Genomic DNA, 19986 nt, shown 5'->3' on the forward strand with positions numbered 1-19986 from the left:
AGCTCCTCCCTTACCTCCTTCTTTTGCTTAGTGGCTAGGTCCCACCAATGCTTCCACTCTTGTCCATCTCTTTTAGCCTTAGCTAACTCATCACAGAGTGAACCTAATCCATTATCAGCCTGATCTAGGCACTTCAAGACTCTTTCCTTGAGATCTTGCTCAATTCTGTTCTTCTTACGACTCTCCTCCAAAAGTTCCTTCCTTTAGTTACTCTTCCTTTTGAGAATCATATTTTTCCCAGTTTCTTTGTAGAGTTCAGATTGCATATCATCTTTCTCCTTTCCAAGTTTAGCTACCATGGCTCGAAGTTCTTCTACCTCTTCAAGAGAAACAGGGACTGGTTCTGGCGAAGTAGACCTTAGAGAAATCTCTATAGAAAAAGGGAGCTTCACAACTTTGATCCTCTCCGAGATCCATTGCTGATAAGGAACCCTGGATGCATCATTCTTCTTTACTAATTTTGTTCCTTTGGTATGCACCTTTTCCTAAGATCGAATGATCTTACGGAGGAGTAAAGGATCATTGGTTCCCATATCATTCAAAACCATTTCTTCTAACTCCTTATTATCGGGCTTCCCTCACATAGGGTATCCAAACTGTCGCAAAGCTAACATGGGGTTATAGCTGATGCAACCTTTAGATCCTACTAGTGGTACATTTGGGAAACTACCACAACTGATAATGATTTCTTCAACATTCAGCTTGTGTCGGTACCAAATGATATCCTTACTAGACAAAGACACCAGGGTTCTTGCCCACTCCCCATTGGACATTTCACTGATGTGAGCATCAGGCTTGAACACATACGAGATAAGCCAATTATAGAGCAATGGAAGGCAACATATCGGTATTCCATTCTTCCTTTGATGTCGAGTATGCAAAGTATGGAAAGTGTCAGCTAGTAGTGGAGGAACCAAACTTTGTTTATCCTTCCAAACGGCCCAAAAGATACTTATGGCAGCTGAATCTATAAAACCTTCGTGGGTTGGAAACAATACTAGCCCATATATGAGAAGAGCTAGCATATTTGCCAATGCGTCCCAATGATGTATCTCAAACAACCTTTCTTCTTCTTCTTCTAGGTAAGCCCTCCAAAAACCAAAGAGATTCTCCCTTTTCTTCCAATTAGCCAATGCATCAGATATGGGGATGTGGAGTGCAAGGGCTAGCATCTCTACCTCAGGTACCTGACCAATCCTATTATACGGTGTCCTTTCTTTCATAGAAAATCCTAAGAGTCGGTCGAATTCCTCCAAGGTTGGAGTCAACTGAAAGTCTTGGAATAAGAAACTTCGAAGCGGAGGATCATAGAACTGATCTAAAATGGTGATGGCTGGTGTTTGAACATCTACTGAGAGAAGATCCAAAATGTGGCCAAACTTTCCTTGCAAAGTAACCTTGAAGCATGCGGGAAGTTCATTCAAAAGTCTTGATATGTTGGCAATATCTGGCATTTTGGCTTTGAATGGTAATGCTTTCCTTCTTTCTGAACCCATTACAACCTTTTTGTGCTAACAACTGCGTGTTCAAAAATTCCCTAAAAACAAAATTTTGTATGAGTGTCATGATGTTATGCAAATGATCATGAATGCATGGTTTTTGGTTTTGGGATAAGGTAACTCAAAACACCCTATTTTGTAGGCTTCTTAATAGATAGTTCTAAGTTGGTTACCCATAAACCCACTCACAGGATAGCTTCTACGTTTTTGATAAGGTTCCCAGAGTCATGGACCATAATCGTATCAACATCATGCAACAGGCTAGCCGCTTTATGACAAGAGTGACGAAAGGTCTCTTCTGAGCGGGGTTTTCATGTTGGGTGCAACAAGGAGAGGCCCTTGGAGTCCAACATTACGCAACCACCAAAGTAGGAACTGGTTCTAAGAGGGGCTCCTAGAGTCACGGACCCTTCATGAATCAACGTCATGCAACAGGCTAGCTGTATTATAACGAGATCTACAAACAGGTCTACTCTAGGGGAGTCTTCATGCTAGGCACGCAAGGAGTGGCCCTTGGGGACTAACACTACACAACTTCCAATTCTAAACTTATGTGTTCTCTCTTCTTTTTCCAAAGCTCGGGTGTAGAGCTTTATTCATGATAACAAAATCCCAACACCCACACATAGATATATATATACATATATAAAAATGCGATAAAACAGAGATAAAGAAAGCATATAACAAAGGGATAAAAATAAACAAACAAAGCTAACACACATACGAAAACTTAATTGAACTAGGGTTGACTCACTTAGGGATGTTTCTGCCCCCAGCAGAGTCGCCATCTGTCGCACCTCGAAAAATGGGGATACGACTTTCAGCGAAGCGCGATCGCACGCTCGCATTGATGGACTGAACAGAGTCGCCACCAAACTTTATTTATTCCTAAAAAGGAAAGGGGAAATATCGATAAAACCCAAGAAAGAACGACAATGATTGTGGTCTTCGCAACCAACATCAGGGTTCGGGAGTCGGTTACGCAAGGGGAAGGTATTACGCAAGGCGAGAACTTGGATGAGCGAGATATCCATCTCGAATCCTAGTCTCAGGAGTGCACGGTATACACCATGTTCCATTTCCATCCTTATTGAAAAAGTGTTAAGGTAGGAATTAAGTATTTTTGAGTTTTGAAAGACGAATATTTGATGAGAACGAGACATGAGCCCTAAGATCAAAAATTCAGGGTTCCACTGGAATGCTAGATTCCAATGGTCCTTTTTCGTTCGAATTATTTAAGAAAATTATCTAATGGACAACGAACACTTGATAAGAATCAAATGTTCAAAGGGTTACGCCAGAATGCTTGATCCCAACGGCCCTTATTTTGTCCAAGTTAATTATCAAGTGTTTTAAGAATGAAGAAAAAAGAATGAACGGTTAATCCAAAACGTGAGGCTCGGGACGGATTATTCGAGGGTTCCCACCGGAATGCAAGATTCGAATGGTCCTCTTCTTTCGTGTTTTAAAAAAGGGAATTTAATCGGGTTGTAAAGATAGTTTGAAAATAAAATTATATTATAGGGATAAAATTAATTTTACAATTTTATATGTATATCGAATTAATTTTATATATAAAATCGAGTTCCCACCAGAATCCTAGATTCTAATGGGAGGAAATGGAATTAAATATCGAAACTATGGAAAGTTAGTGAAATTTAAATTGAAAATATTAGTGAATTCGAATATGGTTATTTACATGTGTAAATGTATGAACCTAGATATTAATAACCTAATTAAATTAATTAACACATGGAAATCAATTAACCGTACCAAATCCCATATAAAAAAAATCAATAGTTAAGAAAATCTAAAAAACTAAACATTTAAAATCTAACAATCAATTAACAATTAAATTAAATTAATCCCATAAAATATTAAAAGTAAAATAAATAGTAGAAGTTATAAAAAATTTAGATGAAATAGCAAGCATAAAAATATGAAAGATATGCTACTCCTAAGTATCAAACCCATCCCACTAAAGAAAATGAAACTGCTACTCTCTCCACTAGGCCACTTATGGTCATTTATTACTTCAATAACAAACTGAATATATGAACCAGAATAGATTAAAATTAAAATTAAAAATAAAACTAAAATAAGATGGTCTGTTGGACTAATCAAAGCTCACAAAAATGGTGAGGAGGAATCCAATGGACAGACCCTAGCCGCCTGGCTGTTGGGTGGAAAATAACTATGCATTAATACTAGCACACAAAAATTAATAAAGATTAGTACCAAGAAAAACCAAAGGGTAGGTGGATTTTAATTAGGTTTTAAATGCTATTCTTTGAAAATAAATAAAAGAAGCAGAAACAAGGCACATGAAACACGCAAAATCCATTCGTCTTCTTCACGAAGACTCACTCTTGCTTCCTCATCATCTCTCGTCTTCGATCCATCTCTCTCACCCTCAATATCATTCAGACTCACAATCCCCCATCATCTCTCAAACGCTCACACTCTCTACTCTCACTATACATGCAAAAATCCATGGCATTTAAGAGATTCAAACAAATAAATCTCACCTTCGGTGGTGGTTCGGTGGTTCGGTGAGGCTTGGATCTGCCTTCTTTACCTCTTTGAGGTTCTTCTCTTTCGCCGTTTCAATCTAGGTTTTTTCTCCGTTTTAGAACTAGAGTTTTCGTGGCCGCCCAAATTTTAGGTTTTTTCGTCGTCCTCTTCGTCCTCTCCCCTCTCACCTTTTATACTCAACAATTAGGGTTTCAGATTGGCCTCTGGAGATCAAAAAGGGGTTTCTGCGAAATCCCTTTAGGGGTGTCAGATTTTGGTCGCCCTATTTGGTTGTTAAATCGGAAACGGTAATATGAACCTAGCTTTCTTCCTCTAATTTGTCTTAATTCTCTTTTGGGACATTTTTTGAAATTCTAACGCCTTGCTAATTACTTGTGTTTTTACTGCAATGAAGATTGGTTAAAAACATGAGTAGCTTCGGTTTTCACATGGCCTTGATGGTGCGACTTCACTATGAATTTGTTGCAGATTGGTTCAGGTTGGACGTTAAACTATGAAAAAGATATTCCAGCGCTTCTTGAGGATGGAATCAAGGTTCTTATATATGTCACATTTCATTCCTGCAATTAAATAGCAGATATGTGTAGCGGCAATCACCGGTTTGATTTTCACATAATTATTTTGCAGTAACTTTGCTGCACTTTGTAATAGGTCCAGTTCTCTCTACCTCGGGCTCTAAATAACCAGTTCCCGTACACTACACATCTAAGCTATTTTTCTCGTCAATTATACAAAGCTCTTTGTTGACTAATCCTTCCCACCTTGAGTTATTTTCTGTTATCATGCTGATTTATTATGATGTTTACAAGGAATTTGCTGTGAAACTGATATGAGTTATTGCCACCAAGTTGTTCTGTTATGAACCTTGTAGGGAATGTTGGCTAGATTATGCAGGTCACGTTTTTCTACTGAAGAAATGCAGGTTGATAGTTGATTATGTTTAGCAAAGTCACAGGTTGGCAGTTAGTCATGAAGGAATTCTGCTTGAGGTGTTAAACACAATTGTAGGTGGAAATCATTTGGCTGAGTTTTTTTTTGTCACGAGTTTATTCAAATTGGTATGATATGCAATGAGTTGTGGAATTGGATTTGAACTTGTCTTATGGAATTAGATTAATGCTTAAATTAGTGTAGGATTTGGATTGTCATTGACTATGTTGAATTGAATTGGAATTGGGATTTGATGTGAAATCCCATTGTGAGGTCCAACCTCATGAGAAGGGTCCCTTCTTGATAGAGGAGTAGAAATTCCCTTTATAGAGTGTCTCTCATTGAGGATTCTCATGACAAGGTTCCTTATGACACGATCAGTGTGATGCATGTCGTCCTTAAAACTAGAAGTATAAGTAGATCTGGAGGGGATATTGGAACTGTTACCTTTAGTAGGGCATGCAGTTGAGGATGAACCAGGAGCGTCGCCTGGAATGACAGACAGGGGAATCACGTCCAAAATATCTTCATTAAGAAAGTCCATAGAGGGCGTTCTATCTTTGTGCGCAGGTTTGGTAGTTTTAGAACTAGATGGTGAAGGATGTTGTGACATCTTGTTGTTCTTGTGGAAAGGTTTATGTTGCCCTAGCAGAGAAGGTTGATGAAGTTGAAGGAAGGTGGAAATGTTTGAGTAGAGGTTGCGTGTGAAAAGACTATAGATGGAAGTTCCAATACTAGGTGATGATTTACCATAAATGGGGCACTTTATTTTAAGTGGGCAGACAATGTTTTTATTACCTTTTCCACTCCAAATTAATTGCAACAAATTCTCATAGATATAAATTCCTAATTTCCCTCTTAGACATTCAAATTAATTAGCATCCAAAGCCTTTGTAAATATATCAGCTAACTGTATTTCAGTAACAACATGCTCCAGGGCTATGATTTTATCTTCCACTAGTTCTCTAATAAAATGATGACGAATATCAATGTGTTTTGTCCTGCTGTGCTGAATAGGATTCTTAGAAATATTTATAGCACTCAGGTTGTCACAGTATAATGTCATGACATCTTGCGTGACATTGTATTCAGTCAGCATCTGTTTCATCCAAACCAGTTGAGAACAACTACTTCCAGCTGCTATATATTCAGCTTCAGTAGTGGACAGAGACACAATTTTGTTTCTTACTAAACCATGATATTAAGTTGTTTCCCAAGAAGAAACATCCTCCTGATGTGCTTTTCCTATCATCAGCACTTCCAGCCCAGGCTGCATCATAGTATCCAGTCAGCATAGATCTAGATCCATGAGTGTACAACATCCCATAGTCATTGGTGCCATTGACATATTTCAGTATCCTTTTCACTTGGTTTATGTGACTGACTTTTGGTTCAGCTTGATATCTAGCACAAACACCTACAACAAAAGCAATGTCAGGTCTGCTTGCTGTGAGATATAGCAAACTTCCTATAATGCTTATGTAGAGACTTTGATCTACACTAACACCATTTTCATCTTTGGAGACTTTCAGATGTGTAGGAGCAGGTGTCCTTTTATGACTTGCATTCTCCATGCCAAACTTCTTAACAATGTTTTTGGCATATTTGCTTTGAGATAGAAAGATAGAATCTTCCATCTGCTTGACTTGTAGCCCAAGAAAATAGGTAAGCTCTCCAACAAGGCTCATTTCAAATTCAGACTGCATTTGTTTAACAAAATGTTTGACCATTTGATCTGACATCCCACCAAACACAATATCATCCACATATATTTGAGCCACCATGAGTTTTCCTCCTTCATTCTTAACAAATAAGGTCTTGTCAATGCCTCCCTTCCTGTATCCATTATTAATGAGAAACACTGTGAGTCTATCATACCAAGCCCTAGGAGCTTGTTTCAAACCATAGAGGGCTTTCCTCAACTTATACACATGCTTTGGAAGATTTGGATCTGTAAACCCTTTAGGTTGTTCAACAAACACTTCCTCATTTAAGTAACCATTCAAGAAGGAACTTTTTACATCCATTTGGAACAGTTTAAACTTCATAATACATGGCACTCCAAGCAATAGTCTAATGGACTCAAGGCGAGCTACAGGGGTAAATGTTTCATCAAAGTCAACTCCTTCAACTTGAGTGTATCCTTGTGCTACTAATCTTGCTTTATTTTTAGTAACCACCCCTTGTTCATCAGATTTATTCTTGTAAACCCACTTTGTTCCAATAACATTTATTCCTTCAGGTCTTGGAACCAGCTCCCATACTTCATTTCTCTTGAATTGGCCTAGCTCTTCCTGCATGGCATTGATCCAGAATTCATCAGTCAAGGCTTCCTTGACATTCCTAGGCTCAATCTTGGACACAAAATAACCATGTGAGATCACTTCCCTTGATCTAGTTGTGACCCCTTTATTTGGGTCTCCTATAATGAGATCTTTAGGGCCATCCTTCTGAATTCTGATAGAGGGTCCTTTATTGATTTTGTCAGCTTCAGGTTCAGCTTGAGTGAGTTCATTCTCATTACTTTTGTCTAGGAAATCAGCTGGGGCATCATTTAGAGATGTCTCAACATCGTCTGTGACATCAGTCTATTGATCATCAACTACAACATTGATAGATTCCATCATTACTTTTGTTCTGGAATTAAAGACTCTAAATGCTCTGCTGTTTGTTGAGTAGCCCAGAAATATTCCTTCATCACTCTTGGAATCCATCTTCCTTCTTTGTTCACGATCAGTCAAGATATAACATTTACTACCAAACACATGGAAGTATTTGACAGTAGGTCTTCTTCCTTTCCAGACTTCATATAAAGTAGTAGGAGTCCCTTTCTTCAAGGTTACTCTGTTGTGAACATAACAGGTTGTGTTCTTAGCTTCAGCCCAGAAGTGGTAGGGCAATTTCTTAGCATGAATCATAGCTCTGGAAGATTCTTGAAGAGTTCTATTTTTCCTTTCTACCACACCATTTTGCTGAGGGGTAATGGGAGATGAGAACTCATGACTAATTCCTTCAGATGCACAGAATCCAGCAAATTTGATGTTCTCAAATTCTTTCCCATGATCACTTCTGATTCTTATAACCTGACTTTCTTTTTCTCTTTGAAGTCTTAGGCAAAGATCTCTGAATACCTCAAATACATCAGATTTTTCCCTTATAAAATTGACCCAGGTGTACCTGAAGAAGTCATCCACCACCACATAAGCATACTTTTTCCCACCAAGACTTTCCACCTGCATAGGTCCCATCAAGTCCATGTGGAGAAGTTCCAGCACTCTGGAAGAGGTGTCATGTCTGAGCTTCTGATGTGACATCTTTGTCTGTTTTCCAATCTGACACTCCCCACAAATTCTTCCTTCATCAATCTTTAAGTTTGGGATCCCTCTGACAGCTTCAACAGATATAATCCTCTTCATTCCTTTAAGATGCAGATGGCCCAATCTTTGATTCCATATCTTCACTTCTTCTTCTTTGGCTAGAGTACACATTGATGAATAACCAGTTTCTTGAGAACTCCACATACAGCAGTTGTCCTTAGACCTGACTCCTTTCATGATCACTTCGTTTTCTTTATTAGTAATCAGACATTCAGTTTTTGTGAAGTTTACAGTTAGACCTTGGTCACATAGTTGACTGATGCTAATTAGGTTTGCATTCGGTCCTTTAACAAGTAGGACATTGTCAAGGTTAGGGACTCCAGGGAAGTTTAACTTTCCAATCCCCTTGATTTCACCCTTTTCTCCATCACCAAAGGTTACATAGCTGGTGGCATGAGGATGAAGATCAATTAGCAGGTTTTTGCTTCCAATCATGTGTCTGGAGCATCCATTGTCAAAATACCAGTGTTCTATGGCTGAAACTCTGAAGGAAGTGTGAGCTATCGGGTTAGTAACACCAGTCCTAGGAACCCATTGTTTTCTGTTGACAGGGATGTGATATTTGGGTCTAGGTTGATGATGAGAAGGACTAGGATAGCCATACAACTTATAGCAGAATGGTTTTATGTGGCCAAATTTTCCATAGTAATGACATCTCCATCTTTGGTGTTTTCCTTTATGTTGTTTTCCCTTATGATGTTCTGACACATGATGTGACATCTTTGGTTCGCTACCAGTGTGACTACACTCAGGTTTGGATTCATTGAACCCAAGGCCAGACTTGTCTCCTGTCATTTTTCTAGTCTGGAGAATTTTGTCTAAGGTGTCAGATCCATTGTTTAGCATTCTGACATACTTTGTCATCTCATCCAGTTTGGAGTTCAAGAACACTACTACAGTCTTCAATTTAGAGATGGTTTCTAAGTGTTCTGTCTTCTCATTCTCCAGTTGTGTTATCAATTTCTTCTGACTTTGCACTTGTTGACACACTTCTTCACTTATGTGACACAACTTTCTGTAGGTAGTGGCTAACTCATCAAAGGTTACTTCATCATCACTTGAGTCTTCATCAGAACCCCATCTTCCAGTCAAGGCAGTCACAAGATTTGCAGACTCTCCTTCTGTTTCACTTTCATCAGATTTAGTAGCAACAAGACTCTTCTTCTGTTTCTTGAGGTAGGTCCCACATTCAGCTCTAATGTGTCCATACCCATCACATTCATGGCACTGAACTCCTTTTCCTTCTTTGAACTTTTCATCAGATCTTGTTCTTCTTCCAACATTATTGGACCTACTGATGTCAGATGAGATGTTCTTGACATTAGACTTAGACCTTACATCCATCTTTTTTAGAAGTTTGTTGAATTGTTTTCCCAGTAATGCTACATCATTTGCCAGATCTTCATCGGTATCTTGACCATTTTCTTCCTCTTTCTCTTCAGTGTTTGACATGAAGGCTATGCTTTTGACTTTCTTTTCAGATCCATCTCACATTCCCAACTCAAATGTTTGGAGGGATCCAATTAGCTCATCCACTCTCATATTGCAAATGTCTTGAGATTCTTCTATGGCTGTCACTTTCATGGCAAATCTCTTAGGAAGTGACCTGAGTATTTTCCCCACTAGTTTTTCATCTGACATCTTCTCACCCAGGGCTCCTGAGGCATTAGCAATTTCAAGGATATTCATATGAAAGTCATGAATATTTTCATCTTCTTTCATCCTCAAATTTTCAAACTTGGTAGTGAGCAGCTGCAATCTAGACATCTTTACTCTAGAGGTGCCTTCATGAGTGGTTTTGAGAATATTCCAAGCATCTTTAGCCACCTCACAGTTGTTCACCGGTCTAAAGATGTTCTTATCAACCCCATTAAATATAGCATTCAATGCTTTAGAGTTTCCAAGGGCTAGTTCATCCTCCTCCTTGGTCCATTGTTCCTTAGCCTTCTTATCAGTAGTAACTTCTCCTTCCTTAGTAATAACTGGATGTTCCCAGCCTGTTAGAATAACCTTCCAAGCCTTATTATCCAAAGATTTCAGGAAGGCTACCATTCGAGGTTTCTAGTAGTCATAGTTAGATCCATCCAGAATTGGTGGTCTGTGAACAGATCCCCCGTCTCTATCCATAGTACCAGAAAGTAACGTCCCTAGATCTCACCCAGAACCAGAGCAGGATGCCTGCTCTGATACTAATTGAAATTCTGGTATCAGATATGAGATGTCGAAGGTAATGTCACGACACTAATATCTGAACAACATAAACAGGATAAAAGATAAAGAACAGTAATACAAGTGACACAAGAAATTGTTAACCCAGTTCGGTGCAAACTCACCTACGTCTGGGGCTACCAAGCCAGGAAGGAAATCCACTAAACAGAATTAGTTCAAAGGCTCTGAGTAAACAACTTCAAGTTACAGTCTTTTCACCTAATCTCTACCCATGTGACTTCTATCTAAGAGCTCTTAGATATGAGATCCTACTCACTCCCCCTCAATCACAGCAGTGATGTAAAAACAAATATTATAATAAAAAGAAGACACTCTTCAAGAACACATACTTGATCTTGCTTAAAAGCTTCAACCAAGTAGACACACACTCATGCTTCAAAGCTTAGAGTGGACAAATTACAACTTAAAAGTCAGTCCAATTCAATCATCTATGGATGAATGAATGGCTCACAATACACACAACCACATAAGACTAAAACCCTTATTCTCTCTTAATATTTCGTTTGTTATTTCTTGTGTGTTAAAACCAGGTATCCTTTTTATAGAAGTGTTTGGCTGGGCTTGGACATCACAAAACCCTAAAACTATTTTCCATTCATATCCTCTCATGACAGCTGATAATATCTCGTTGGAAAATAAGTCAATCTGGTTTTAATTACTGATTGTATGGAGCTTTCAATCATCACAACAATCACACAAAGATTAGCATAAAAAGCGCAATCACATAATACATAACATTCAGACTCAATGTTCTGTATACAGATGTCATGACATCGGGTATGACATCTCAGTAAAATCCTACATATCCACATTTTAAACATCCTACAGGAACATGTTATCTCATGTCAAGACAACACTTGTGACAACTTATGAACACTCTAGGTTTTACCAAAATTGATGCCAACACATAGAACCAATAGGCTGAAAGTAAAGCAAAGATAGATGAATTCCCGATGGTGTGCAATTTCCAGAGGTGTTTTTAGACGATATTAATGATCTTCCACCAGAAAGAGAAGTGGAATTCAACATTGATTTTATACCAGGAACTATACCGGTATCTATGGCACCGTATAGAATGTCTCCAGCAGAGTTAGCTGAATTGAAGAAGCAATTGGAATATTTACTTGATAAGAAGCTTATCAGGTCGAGTGTACCACCTTAGGGAGCTCCAGTCTTGTTAGTGAAGAAGAAAGATGGCAGTATGAGATTATGTATGGACTACAGATAGCTTAACAAAGTAACTATCAAGAATAAATATACATTTCCCAAAATTAATGATCTTATGGACCAACTAGGGGGAGCATGTGTGTTTAGTAAGATTGACTTAAGATCGATGTATCATCAGATAAGAATGAAAGATGATGTTATTTCTAAGACTGCCTTTAGAATTCGGTATGGTCACTATGAATTTTCGGTGATGCCATTCTGAGTTTCTAATGCGCCTGGTGTATTTATGGAGTATATGAACATAACTTTTCACCCGTTCTTGGATAAGTTTGTTATGGTATTCATTGATGATATTCTTAGTTACTATAAATCAGATGAGCATGCATAACATCTCTGTTTTATACTTCGGGTTTAAAAATATAAGAAGTTGTTTGTGAAACTATCTAGGTGTGAGTTTTGGTTGCGGGAAGTCAGCTTCTTGGGTCATGTGATTTCCAGTGGCAGTATAGCGGTGGATTCTTCGAAAGTTGATGCAGTGTTACAGTGGGAGGCTCCGAAGAGGATTGAGTTTTTTTTGGCTTGGCAGGTTATAATCGGAGATTTATTGAGGGTTTCTCAAAGTTGGCCTTACCTTTCACGCAATTGACTCTCAAGGGTCAACCTTTTGTATGGGATCTACAATATGAAGAAAATTTTCAAGCTTTGAAGAAGTTAACAACTGCGCTAATGTTGATTTTACCTAATCCTACATAATAGTTTGTTGTTTATTATGATGCATCTAAGATGGGTTTAGGTGGAGTGCTTATGTAGAATGGGGAGGTGGTGTCTTATGATTCTCGACAACTAAAGATTCACGATAGGAATTATCCTACACTTGATTTGGAGTTAGCTGGGGTTGTTTTTGTTCTAAAGATTTGGAGGCACTACTTATATGGTTCCGGATTTGAAGTTTTCAGTGATCACAAGAGTTTGAATTATCTCTTTGATTAGAAGGAGCTTCACATGAGACAAAGGAGATGGTTAGATTTTTTGGAAGGACTACGACTTTGGTTTGAATTACCATCCTGGTAAAGCTAATGTGGTAGAAAATGCTTTGAGCAGGAAATCTTTGCACATATCGATGATGATGGTCAGAGAGCTAGAAATGATTGAACAATTTAGAGATTTGAGCTTAGTATGTGAAGTGACTTTGAATAGTGTGAAATTGGGCATGTTGAAGCTAACCATTGGTTTTCTTAAAGATATCATAGAGAAACAGAGATTGGATTTGGCTTTGGTTGATCGACAAACATTAGTTGGTCAAGGCAACGATAAGGATTTCCAAATTGATGAGAATGGAATTCTGAAGTTTCATAGCAGAGTTTGTGTATCTGATGTGCCAGAGTTTAAGAGGATGATCTTAGAGGAGAGTCATCGAAGCAGTTTGAGTATTCATCCATGAGCCACTAAGATGTATTAGGATTTTTAGAAAATTTTCTGGTGGTCAGGAATGAAGAGGGACATTTCACAATTTAGTTATTCTTTCTTAATTTGTCAGAAATATAAAGTCGGGCATCAAAGACCATCTGGACCGATGTAGTCGTTGAATATTCCAGAATGGAAGTGGGATATCATATCTATGGACAAAGATTTACATTGAGGTGATTGTGAAGCATCATAATATTCCATCGAGTATCGTCTCCGACAGAGATATGAGGTTTACATCCATATTTTTGGGGAAGCTTACAAGATGCTTTGGGTACTAAGTTGGGATTGAGTTCGGTGTATCACCCACAAATTGATGGATAGGAATAAAGGACTATCCAGTCTTTGGAGGAGTTGTCGAGGGCTTGTTTTCTAGAGCATGGCGGTACTTAGATAGTTACTTGCCTCTAATAGAGTTCACGTACAATAACAGCTACCATTCTAGTATTAGGATGACGCCATTCGAGGTGTTGTATGACAGGAGATGTAGGACACCTACATGTTGGTATGATTCTGGAGAAAGCATTGTACTTGGACCATGAATTATGCAACCGACAAATGAGTAAGTCAAAGTAAGTCAGAGTGGGCAGAAAAGTCACCATAATAAAAAGAGAAAGGATCTTGAATTTCAGGATGGAGGTCATGTTTTTCTGAGAGTCACTCTAGTGACTGGTGTTGGAAGAGTCCCAAAGTCTAAGAAGCTCACTCCTCGCTTTAGTGGACCGTATCAGATAACTCAGAGGATTAGAGCTGTAGCTTATCGTGTGGCCTTACCCCCGTATCTTTCGAACATGTGTGATGTTTTCCATGTGTCGCAACTTCGGAAGTATATTCATGATCCTTCGCACGTAATCCAGATGGACGATGTGCATGTTCGTGATAACATGACTGTTGAAACAACTCCTGTTTGGATCGCGGATCGAGAGGTTAAACAGCTGAGAGGCAAAGAGATAACTCTAGTGAATGTCATTTTGGGAGGACCTGCTGGAGGTGGCATGACTTGGGAGCTGGAGAGCAGGATGAAGGAATCCTACCCAGACTTGTTTTCGCCATGTAATTTTCGAGGGCAAAAATCTTTTTAAGTGGGGGAGAGTTGTAACGCCGCTAATTTATTTAATTGTTTTTATTTAATTATAGCATTTTATGAATTATTTGATAATTTATTTATGTGATGGTGTGTTTTTGAGGTGTTTTATGAAATTTTAGAGTATTCAAGGGTATTTTAATAATTTAATAATTATTAAAATATTTGATAAAGAGTGGTATATTTTATTTAATTATTTAAAATACTGATAATAATTATTTGAGCTTTATAGTAATAATTATTTAGTTATTTAAATATAGGGTGACACCTTATGTTAAAAATATATTTTTCTTTTAAAATCAAATAAATATTTTATTTAAATATTAAAGGTGTGACGCTTAATTGAATAATTATTTAATTTAAGATTTATTTAACTTTATTTAGCAATTAAATAAATATTTTGTTTGGGATTAAATGTTTGAGAATTAATCTTTAATTGGATAAAACATAATATATATCGTATCCTAAAGCTAGAGAAAAAAATCAAGGTTTGAGGCATATCGTTAAATGGCGCATCTGAGTCTAGGGAGACCTTGAAAGCTCAATCGATAAGATATGGGGGGAGATTGCTTACTATAGGGTGGGTTTTGGGAGTTGATCGTTGTTACTACCTGTGCCCAAATGGGATAATCCCATTTGGTCACTTTTGGTGATCATATAATTATCGATATGATTTTTGTTTCGATAAAATAGTTTTCGGTGATTTGTAAATTAAATTAAATTTTGATGTTAAACCACAATATGATATGAAATTGCATGTTGGTGATAAACCTTTTGGCCAATTCTATATGATAATATCTCAGAAGTGTTTATAGACATAATCTCATTTCGTTATTCTTTGTCCTTTATTTTATGGTTCTGTTAACCGTAACCCTTTTGGGAAAAACTCTAATATTAATCTTTTGGGGAAAATCATACCTTTTGGGAATTTGTCATTGAGAATGGTATGTTGGAAGAATTCGACATTGGGAGGCGGAAACATGGAAAATCTGAGGTAGGAGGACTGATTGTAAGTATCGAAAGAGAAATCGCGCTTCAGAGCGGTTCAGCAGAATTTTGTGCAAGTTTGACGTCCGATGTCAGAATACCTCATATTAAGAGAATCGTCCCATAAATCAAACTCACTACAAACAGTGAATATTCGGTTTTTAAGCCGTTTAAGCTCGTTTAAGTTTCGAAAACAACATTGTACTATTTTCTGAAATTTAAATAATTTATGTTTTATTTGTTTTATGTATTTAAAGATATTTGACAATGGCATAAAGATTAACTTTTTTATTATAATAAATTTCACATTTTGTTTAATCTTTCTGGTGAATAATAGTACTTTTTTTATAAATAATGTTAAAACTAACAAAATACGTGTTCTTAGTTGAAATTATGATAAAATAGTCCTAAAATAATTCAATATATCTTTTTATAAAATATTATAAAAATATTAGTATATTTAACTCACTTTTAGGAATATAATTAACTAAATAATTTTGGGTGTAAGAAAAGTGAATATATTGTTTAATAAACAGAATTTTAGGTGATTTGAATTTGGATGATCCTTATTGGATAATTTGTGGTTCGTGAATGGAACCTATTTTGGTGATATCCTTTGAGATAATTTTGGTGTTCATAAGTGTTATTATACATAATTTTGGTGAATTGTGATGTTGTCCATGAAATGCATATTCGTGATTCATATTACCATACATTCATGTATTTTGGAGTTTAGGTGGGACTTTGGTCCATTTTGGTGGTCTCAGATCGATTGGTGAGGATTGTTGGTCTTGGTGGAAAAGACTAGGGGCGAGTATCAGATCCATTGGTGGGGATCGTTGGTCTAGGTGGGAAGGAACATAGACTAGTGGAATAAAATCAGTAACATTCCTCTGATTCCACAATATATTTTTGGTACGACATGCATATAGGTGATGGAGTTGGTGGATCATAGCATTGCATTTTGTTGTGATGTGTGTTTATGATTGTAATATATATATATATATATATATATATATAATATATATATATATATATATATATATATATATATATATATATATATATATATATATATATATATATATATATATATATATATATATCATTTATGTAGGATTGTTATGTTTTTTATTTAATGTCATTTTGTTGCTGAAATCACACTATTACTATATGTAAGTATATTCTCACCCCTTTCTTGTTTGTTGGTTTTGTGGTGTTCTTTACACAGGTGATTAGCAGGACTGCAGTTCGTTGTTGCAGTGAGATGGCTATTGCCTCTCAGTGGACTTTTATCTTTCGTATATTGTAGTTTTCGAATAAGAATGCTCTGATTTGTAACACTGGGGATAAGGGAGATCATCTCCATCGAAGTAACACCAAAATTTTCCAGAAGTGGAAGTCTTTACATGTTTCTTTGTATGTTGAATCAATTATGAGCAGAGTGGAAAATGTGTTGAACAACTTGATGAAATCAATATGAGTCTAAAATATATCTCTAACAATGACTCCTTCCTCTCACACACTATGTACCTAGAAGCATAATTGTCATCATCCAAAAGCTTCAACAATTGTTGTATTTTAGTTCTTGGTCCTCTTATCACCTTGTTGTTTACAACACAAACATTGTATATTTGCTTGATATTTGAGACATTTTGAGGTCTTTTCCGTTTCAAGTATATATTTGTGCGGCATCATATTCAATGTCGTGTGAGAAACAAGTTCATTCTCCTTAGGATTAAGGAAACATACAATGGGATGACTGGATAACTTGTGACGTAGGCTATGATTATGTATACCATAAACCACATTAAACTTTCATGTATTATTCGTCTTACGGTATCCACGAACCTTAAAAGGACAATTCCACTTTCTCGATCTAGTGTGATCCCGTTTCAACTTTCGAATAGGTTATTAGTATAAGCCACTTCTTTTGTCTCTCATTGATACAAATTCATATCTTCTATCAGAACAATTATAAGACCTTCTGATTACAACATTGAACCAAAGTTTGGTGTCCTATGTGCGAATCTATTGGAGCATATGTTCATGCTCAACAAACTCTTGTTTGGTAGTAAATTGTTCACACACATCTACCTCGACAACAATCGGTTTAACATTCACCTCAATATCAACCAATTTAACATCATCTTTGACATCACCCAGTTTAACATCATCCTTCGCTTCATCCGATTTAACATCCACATACATAATAACTTTAGGGAAAGTATTAGGGTGCATCATATCTATAACCAAGCATAATACAAAAACATATTTAATATTCAAATTAAACTTTCGAACAATTCTGGAGATGCATATCTGGAACACATGCAACATTAAGCGGAGATGCATCTTCAGACTCAACGTTCATTTTTTCAGCTGAAAATAGACTAATGCAAAAAAATGTAGAAGGAAAAACATGTTCTTTATCTTAAATTACAGCTTCATTTCCTTCTTTTGATGTGATAAAACACAAATATTTTGTTTTGGAATTGATTGGGGATGGAGGTTTGTTTTATGGGTTTTGTCACTGATTTGATTAAACTAGCTCAATCAACTTAAAACACAATAGATTGGTGATTCCGAAGATGCATCTCCGAATTAGTTTTTGGCATAAACGAGATGTGATTCACTTGCCACATCCTTTATGTGTGTCTGTAAAACACCATACAATAATGATTCTGAAGATGCATCTTCAAATTAATTTTTGATATAAACGGAGTGTAACACACTTACCACACTTTTATGTATGTATTAAGTATGTCGGGAGATATAACCTCAGAAATATGAGAAGAATCAAATCGGATATCGTATTTTCAGTGTATCCACTGTCATCCTTTGGAGATATATAAAATAATACCCTTTAGAAGTTTTTTTTAAGTAATTGAGAATGTAAGATCCTTTTCGGTTCCCTTTATTGTCACTATATGTTTAGAAGTTTTTTTACGAAATTGAGAATGTGATATACTTCCCAATTCCCTATGTTGTCACTATATAGATTAGATAGATATACTCTTTCTTTTATGTGTAGAGCCCGCATCTATCCACTCGTTACACGACATTTTTCTTATGGTTTCTAGCTAACATGATATACATAAAGAAAAATATTATCAAAAGTAACCAAATCACAACAGAAAAGAAACCACACAAAAACAGAATTTTAGATTCTATTTGCCTTTTGCCACAGTAAGTTTTCATTCACCAATCAACGTGTAGTATCAGATTCCCACCAAAACACCAAACTAAATTTCCTGTATAAATGATATGCCCCATCACATTATAAACTCCAAATTCATATTCCATTTCTCACAAACAAAAACAAGAGAGAACCATGAAATTCCTCACATACATAATAATTACCAATCTCTTTCTTTCTCGATACGCGAACGGTTCGGACCTTATCGTTCGATCTTGCAGAGAAGCCTCCAAGAATGACCCGAATTTGGGCTATGATTTCTGTGTTACATCCCTTAATGAAGCTGCTTGCAAGAACAAATTGCACCCCAAAAAACTAGAAGACCTTGTGAACATGTCAATTCAACTAACCAAGTCCAATGGAACAAACATCATTTCCATAATTTCACATGACTTGCAAAATCAAACTCATAGTGAATATGTGAAGGGTTGTTTACGCGATTGTCTCGATCTTTACAATGATTCACTTTCGTTTTTAGATAATGCTATGGTTGCTTTCAATACGTCGAAGGATTTGGACACAGCCAATATCAACGTGAGTGCCGCCTTGGATGATTCCGTTACATGTGAAGATCAGTTCAAAGAAAGGAAAGAGGAGAATGAAACTTCTCCTTTAACAGAAGAGAATCATGTTTACTTTCAACTCAATGTAATATCTCTATCTTTCATCCAAATGATTCGTCAACGTTACTAGCTAGCAACACTCTTGAGAAGAAGCATATACGTGTATGTTGGTATTATACATATACTTCTTTATTTGTAAGAAGATTGTATTGATATTGAAATTGTAAGTGTGATGTTTTTCATATGAATGAATTATCTTTTTTAAATTGATTATATTAATTTTTTTCTCTTAGAATATGTTGTAAGTTTGATAATTTAATACTTTCAACTAATTCAACTCTTACCTCAAAGTAGTTAAGGTGTCTAATTTAGCATAATAGCTTTCTTTTCTTTGTTTCATTTTCTTCTAAGGTGTGTTCTATAATATATTGCGTGACGATAACAGCCAATGTTTTGGATTCATTTTTGATATTATTGTTATTATTATTGGATGGTGTGGCTTACAGAGTTTGTGAGAAGCTAGTTACCAATTTGGATGGATTGGACAAAAGTTGAGACTGATTGCGACTTATATGTGGCTTTTTCTTGGCCCACCTTATGCCCACATTCGAGCTTGGGTTGGAGAGTTTTACTCATGTTAACTACATGCATTTTCCATCTTGTGCTTCACCAGTTTAGGTAAAAATAAAGAAATGGATGACTCTCTTTTTGGTTGAGATGATAAAGTTCAGACAAGTTGGATTCAAAAAGTTTATGGAAAAGACCACTTAAGAAAATATTTATATATTTGTGTACATAAGAATATATATATATATATATATATATATATATATATATATATATATATATGTGTGTGTGTTTTTTTTATTTTTGGTACAAATGAGAAAAGAAAAAGAAAAAAAAAACAAGAAATAATTTTGAAAATAGCTATCAGGAGAGTGATGATTCCTATAGG

The 19986-nt window shown here is 36.3% G+C and overlaps 2 protein-coding genes across 2 annotated transcripts; one reads left to right on the forward strand and one right to left on the reverse strand.

Annotated features, from left to right (window-relative positions):
- Positions 1 to 578: 578 nt before the first annotated feature.
- On the reverse strand, positions 579 to 1496 carry LOC127136495 (uncharacterized). The gene has a single exon (XM_051063043.1). It carries the CDS (start codon positions 1494 to 1496, stop codon positions 579 to 581), a length of 918 nt encoding a protein of 305 aa, XP_050919000.1.
- A 16931-nt stretch (positions 1497 to 18427) lies between these two features.
- Positions 18428 to 19304, forward strand: LOC127135301 (pectinesterase inhibitor 12). Its single transcript, XM_051062045.1, has one exon. The coding sequence runs from the start codon at positions 18604 to 18606 to the stop codon at positions 19159 to 19161; it is 558 nt and encodes a 185-aa protein (XP_050918002.1). The 5' UTR covers positions 18428 to 18603; the 3' UTR covers positions 19162 to 19304.
- Positions 19305 to 19986: the final 682 nt, after the last annotated feature.

Source organism: Lathyrus oleraceus, chromosome 4 (assembly GCF_024323335.1).
Source record: "Lathyrus oleraceus cultivar Zhongwan6 chromosome 4, CAAS_Psat_ZW6_1.0, whole genome shotgun sequence".
NCBI lineage: Eukaryota > Viridiplantae > Streptophyta > Magnoliopsida > Fabales > Fabaceae > Lathyrus > Lathyrus oleraceus.

Bases quoted from the DNA above. Each gene is read 5' to 3' on its own strand.
- LOC127135301 (XM_051062045.1), top strand. From the start codon at position 18,604: ATGAAATTCCTCACATACATAATAATTACCAATCTCTTTCTTTCTCGA.
- LOC127136495 (XM_051063043.1), bottom strand. From the start codon at position 1,496: ATGGGTTCAGAAAGAAGGAAAGCATTACCATTCAAAGCCAAAATGCCA.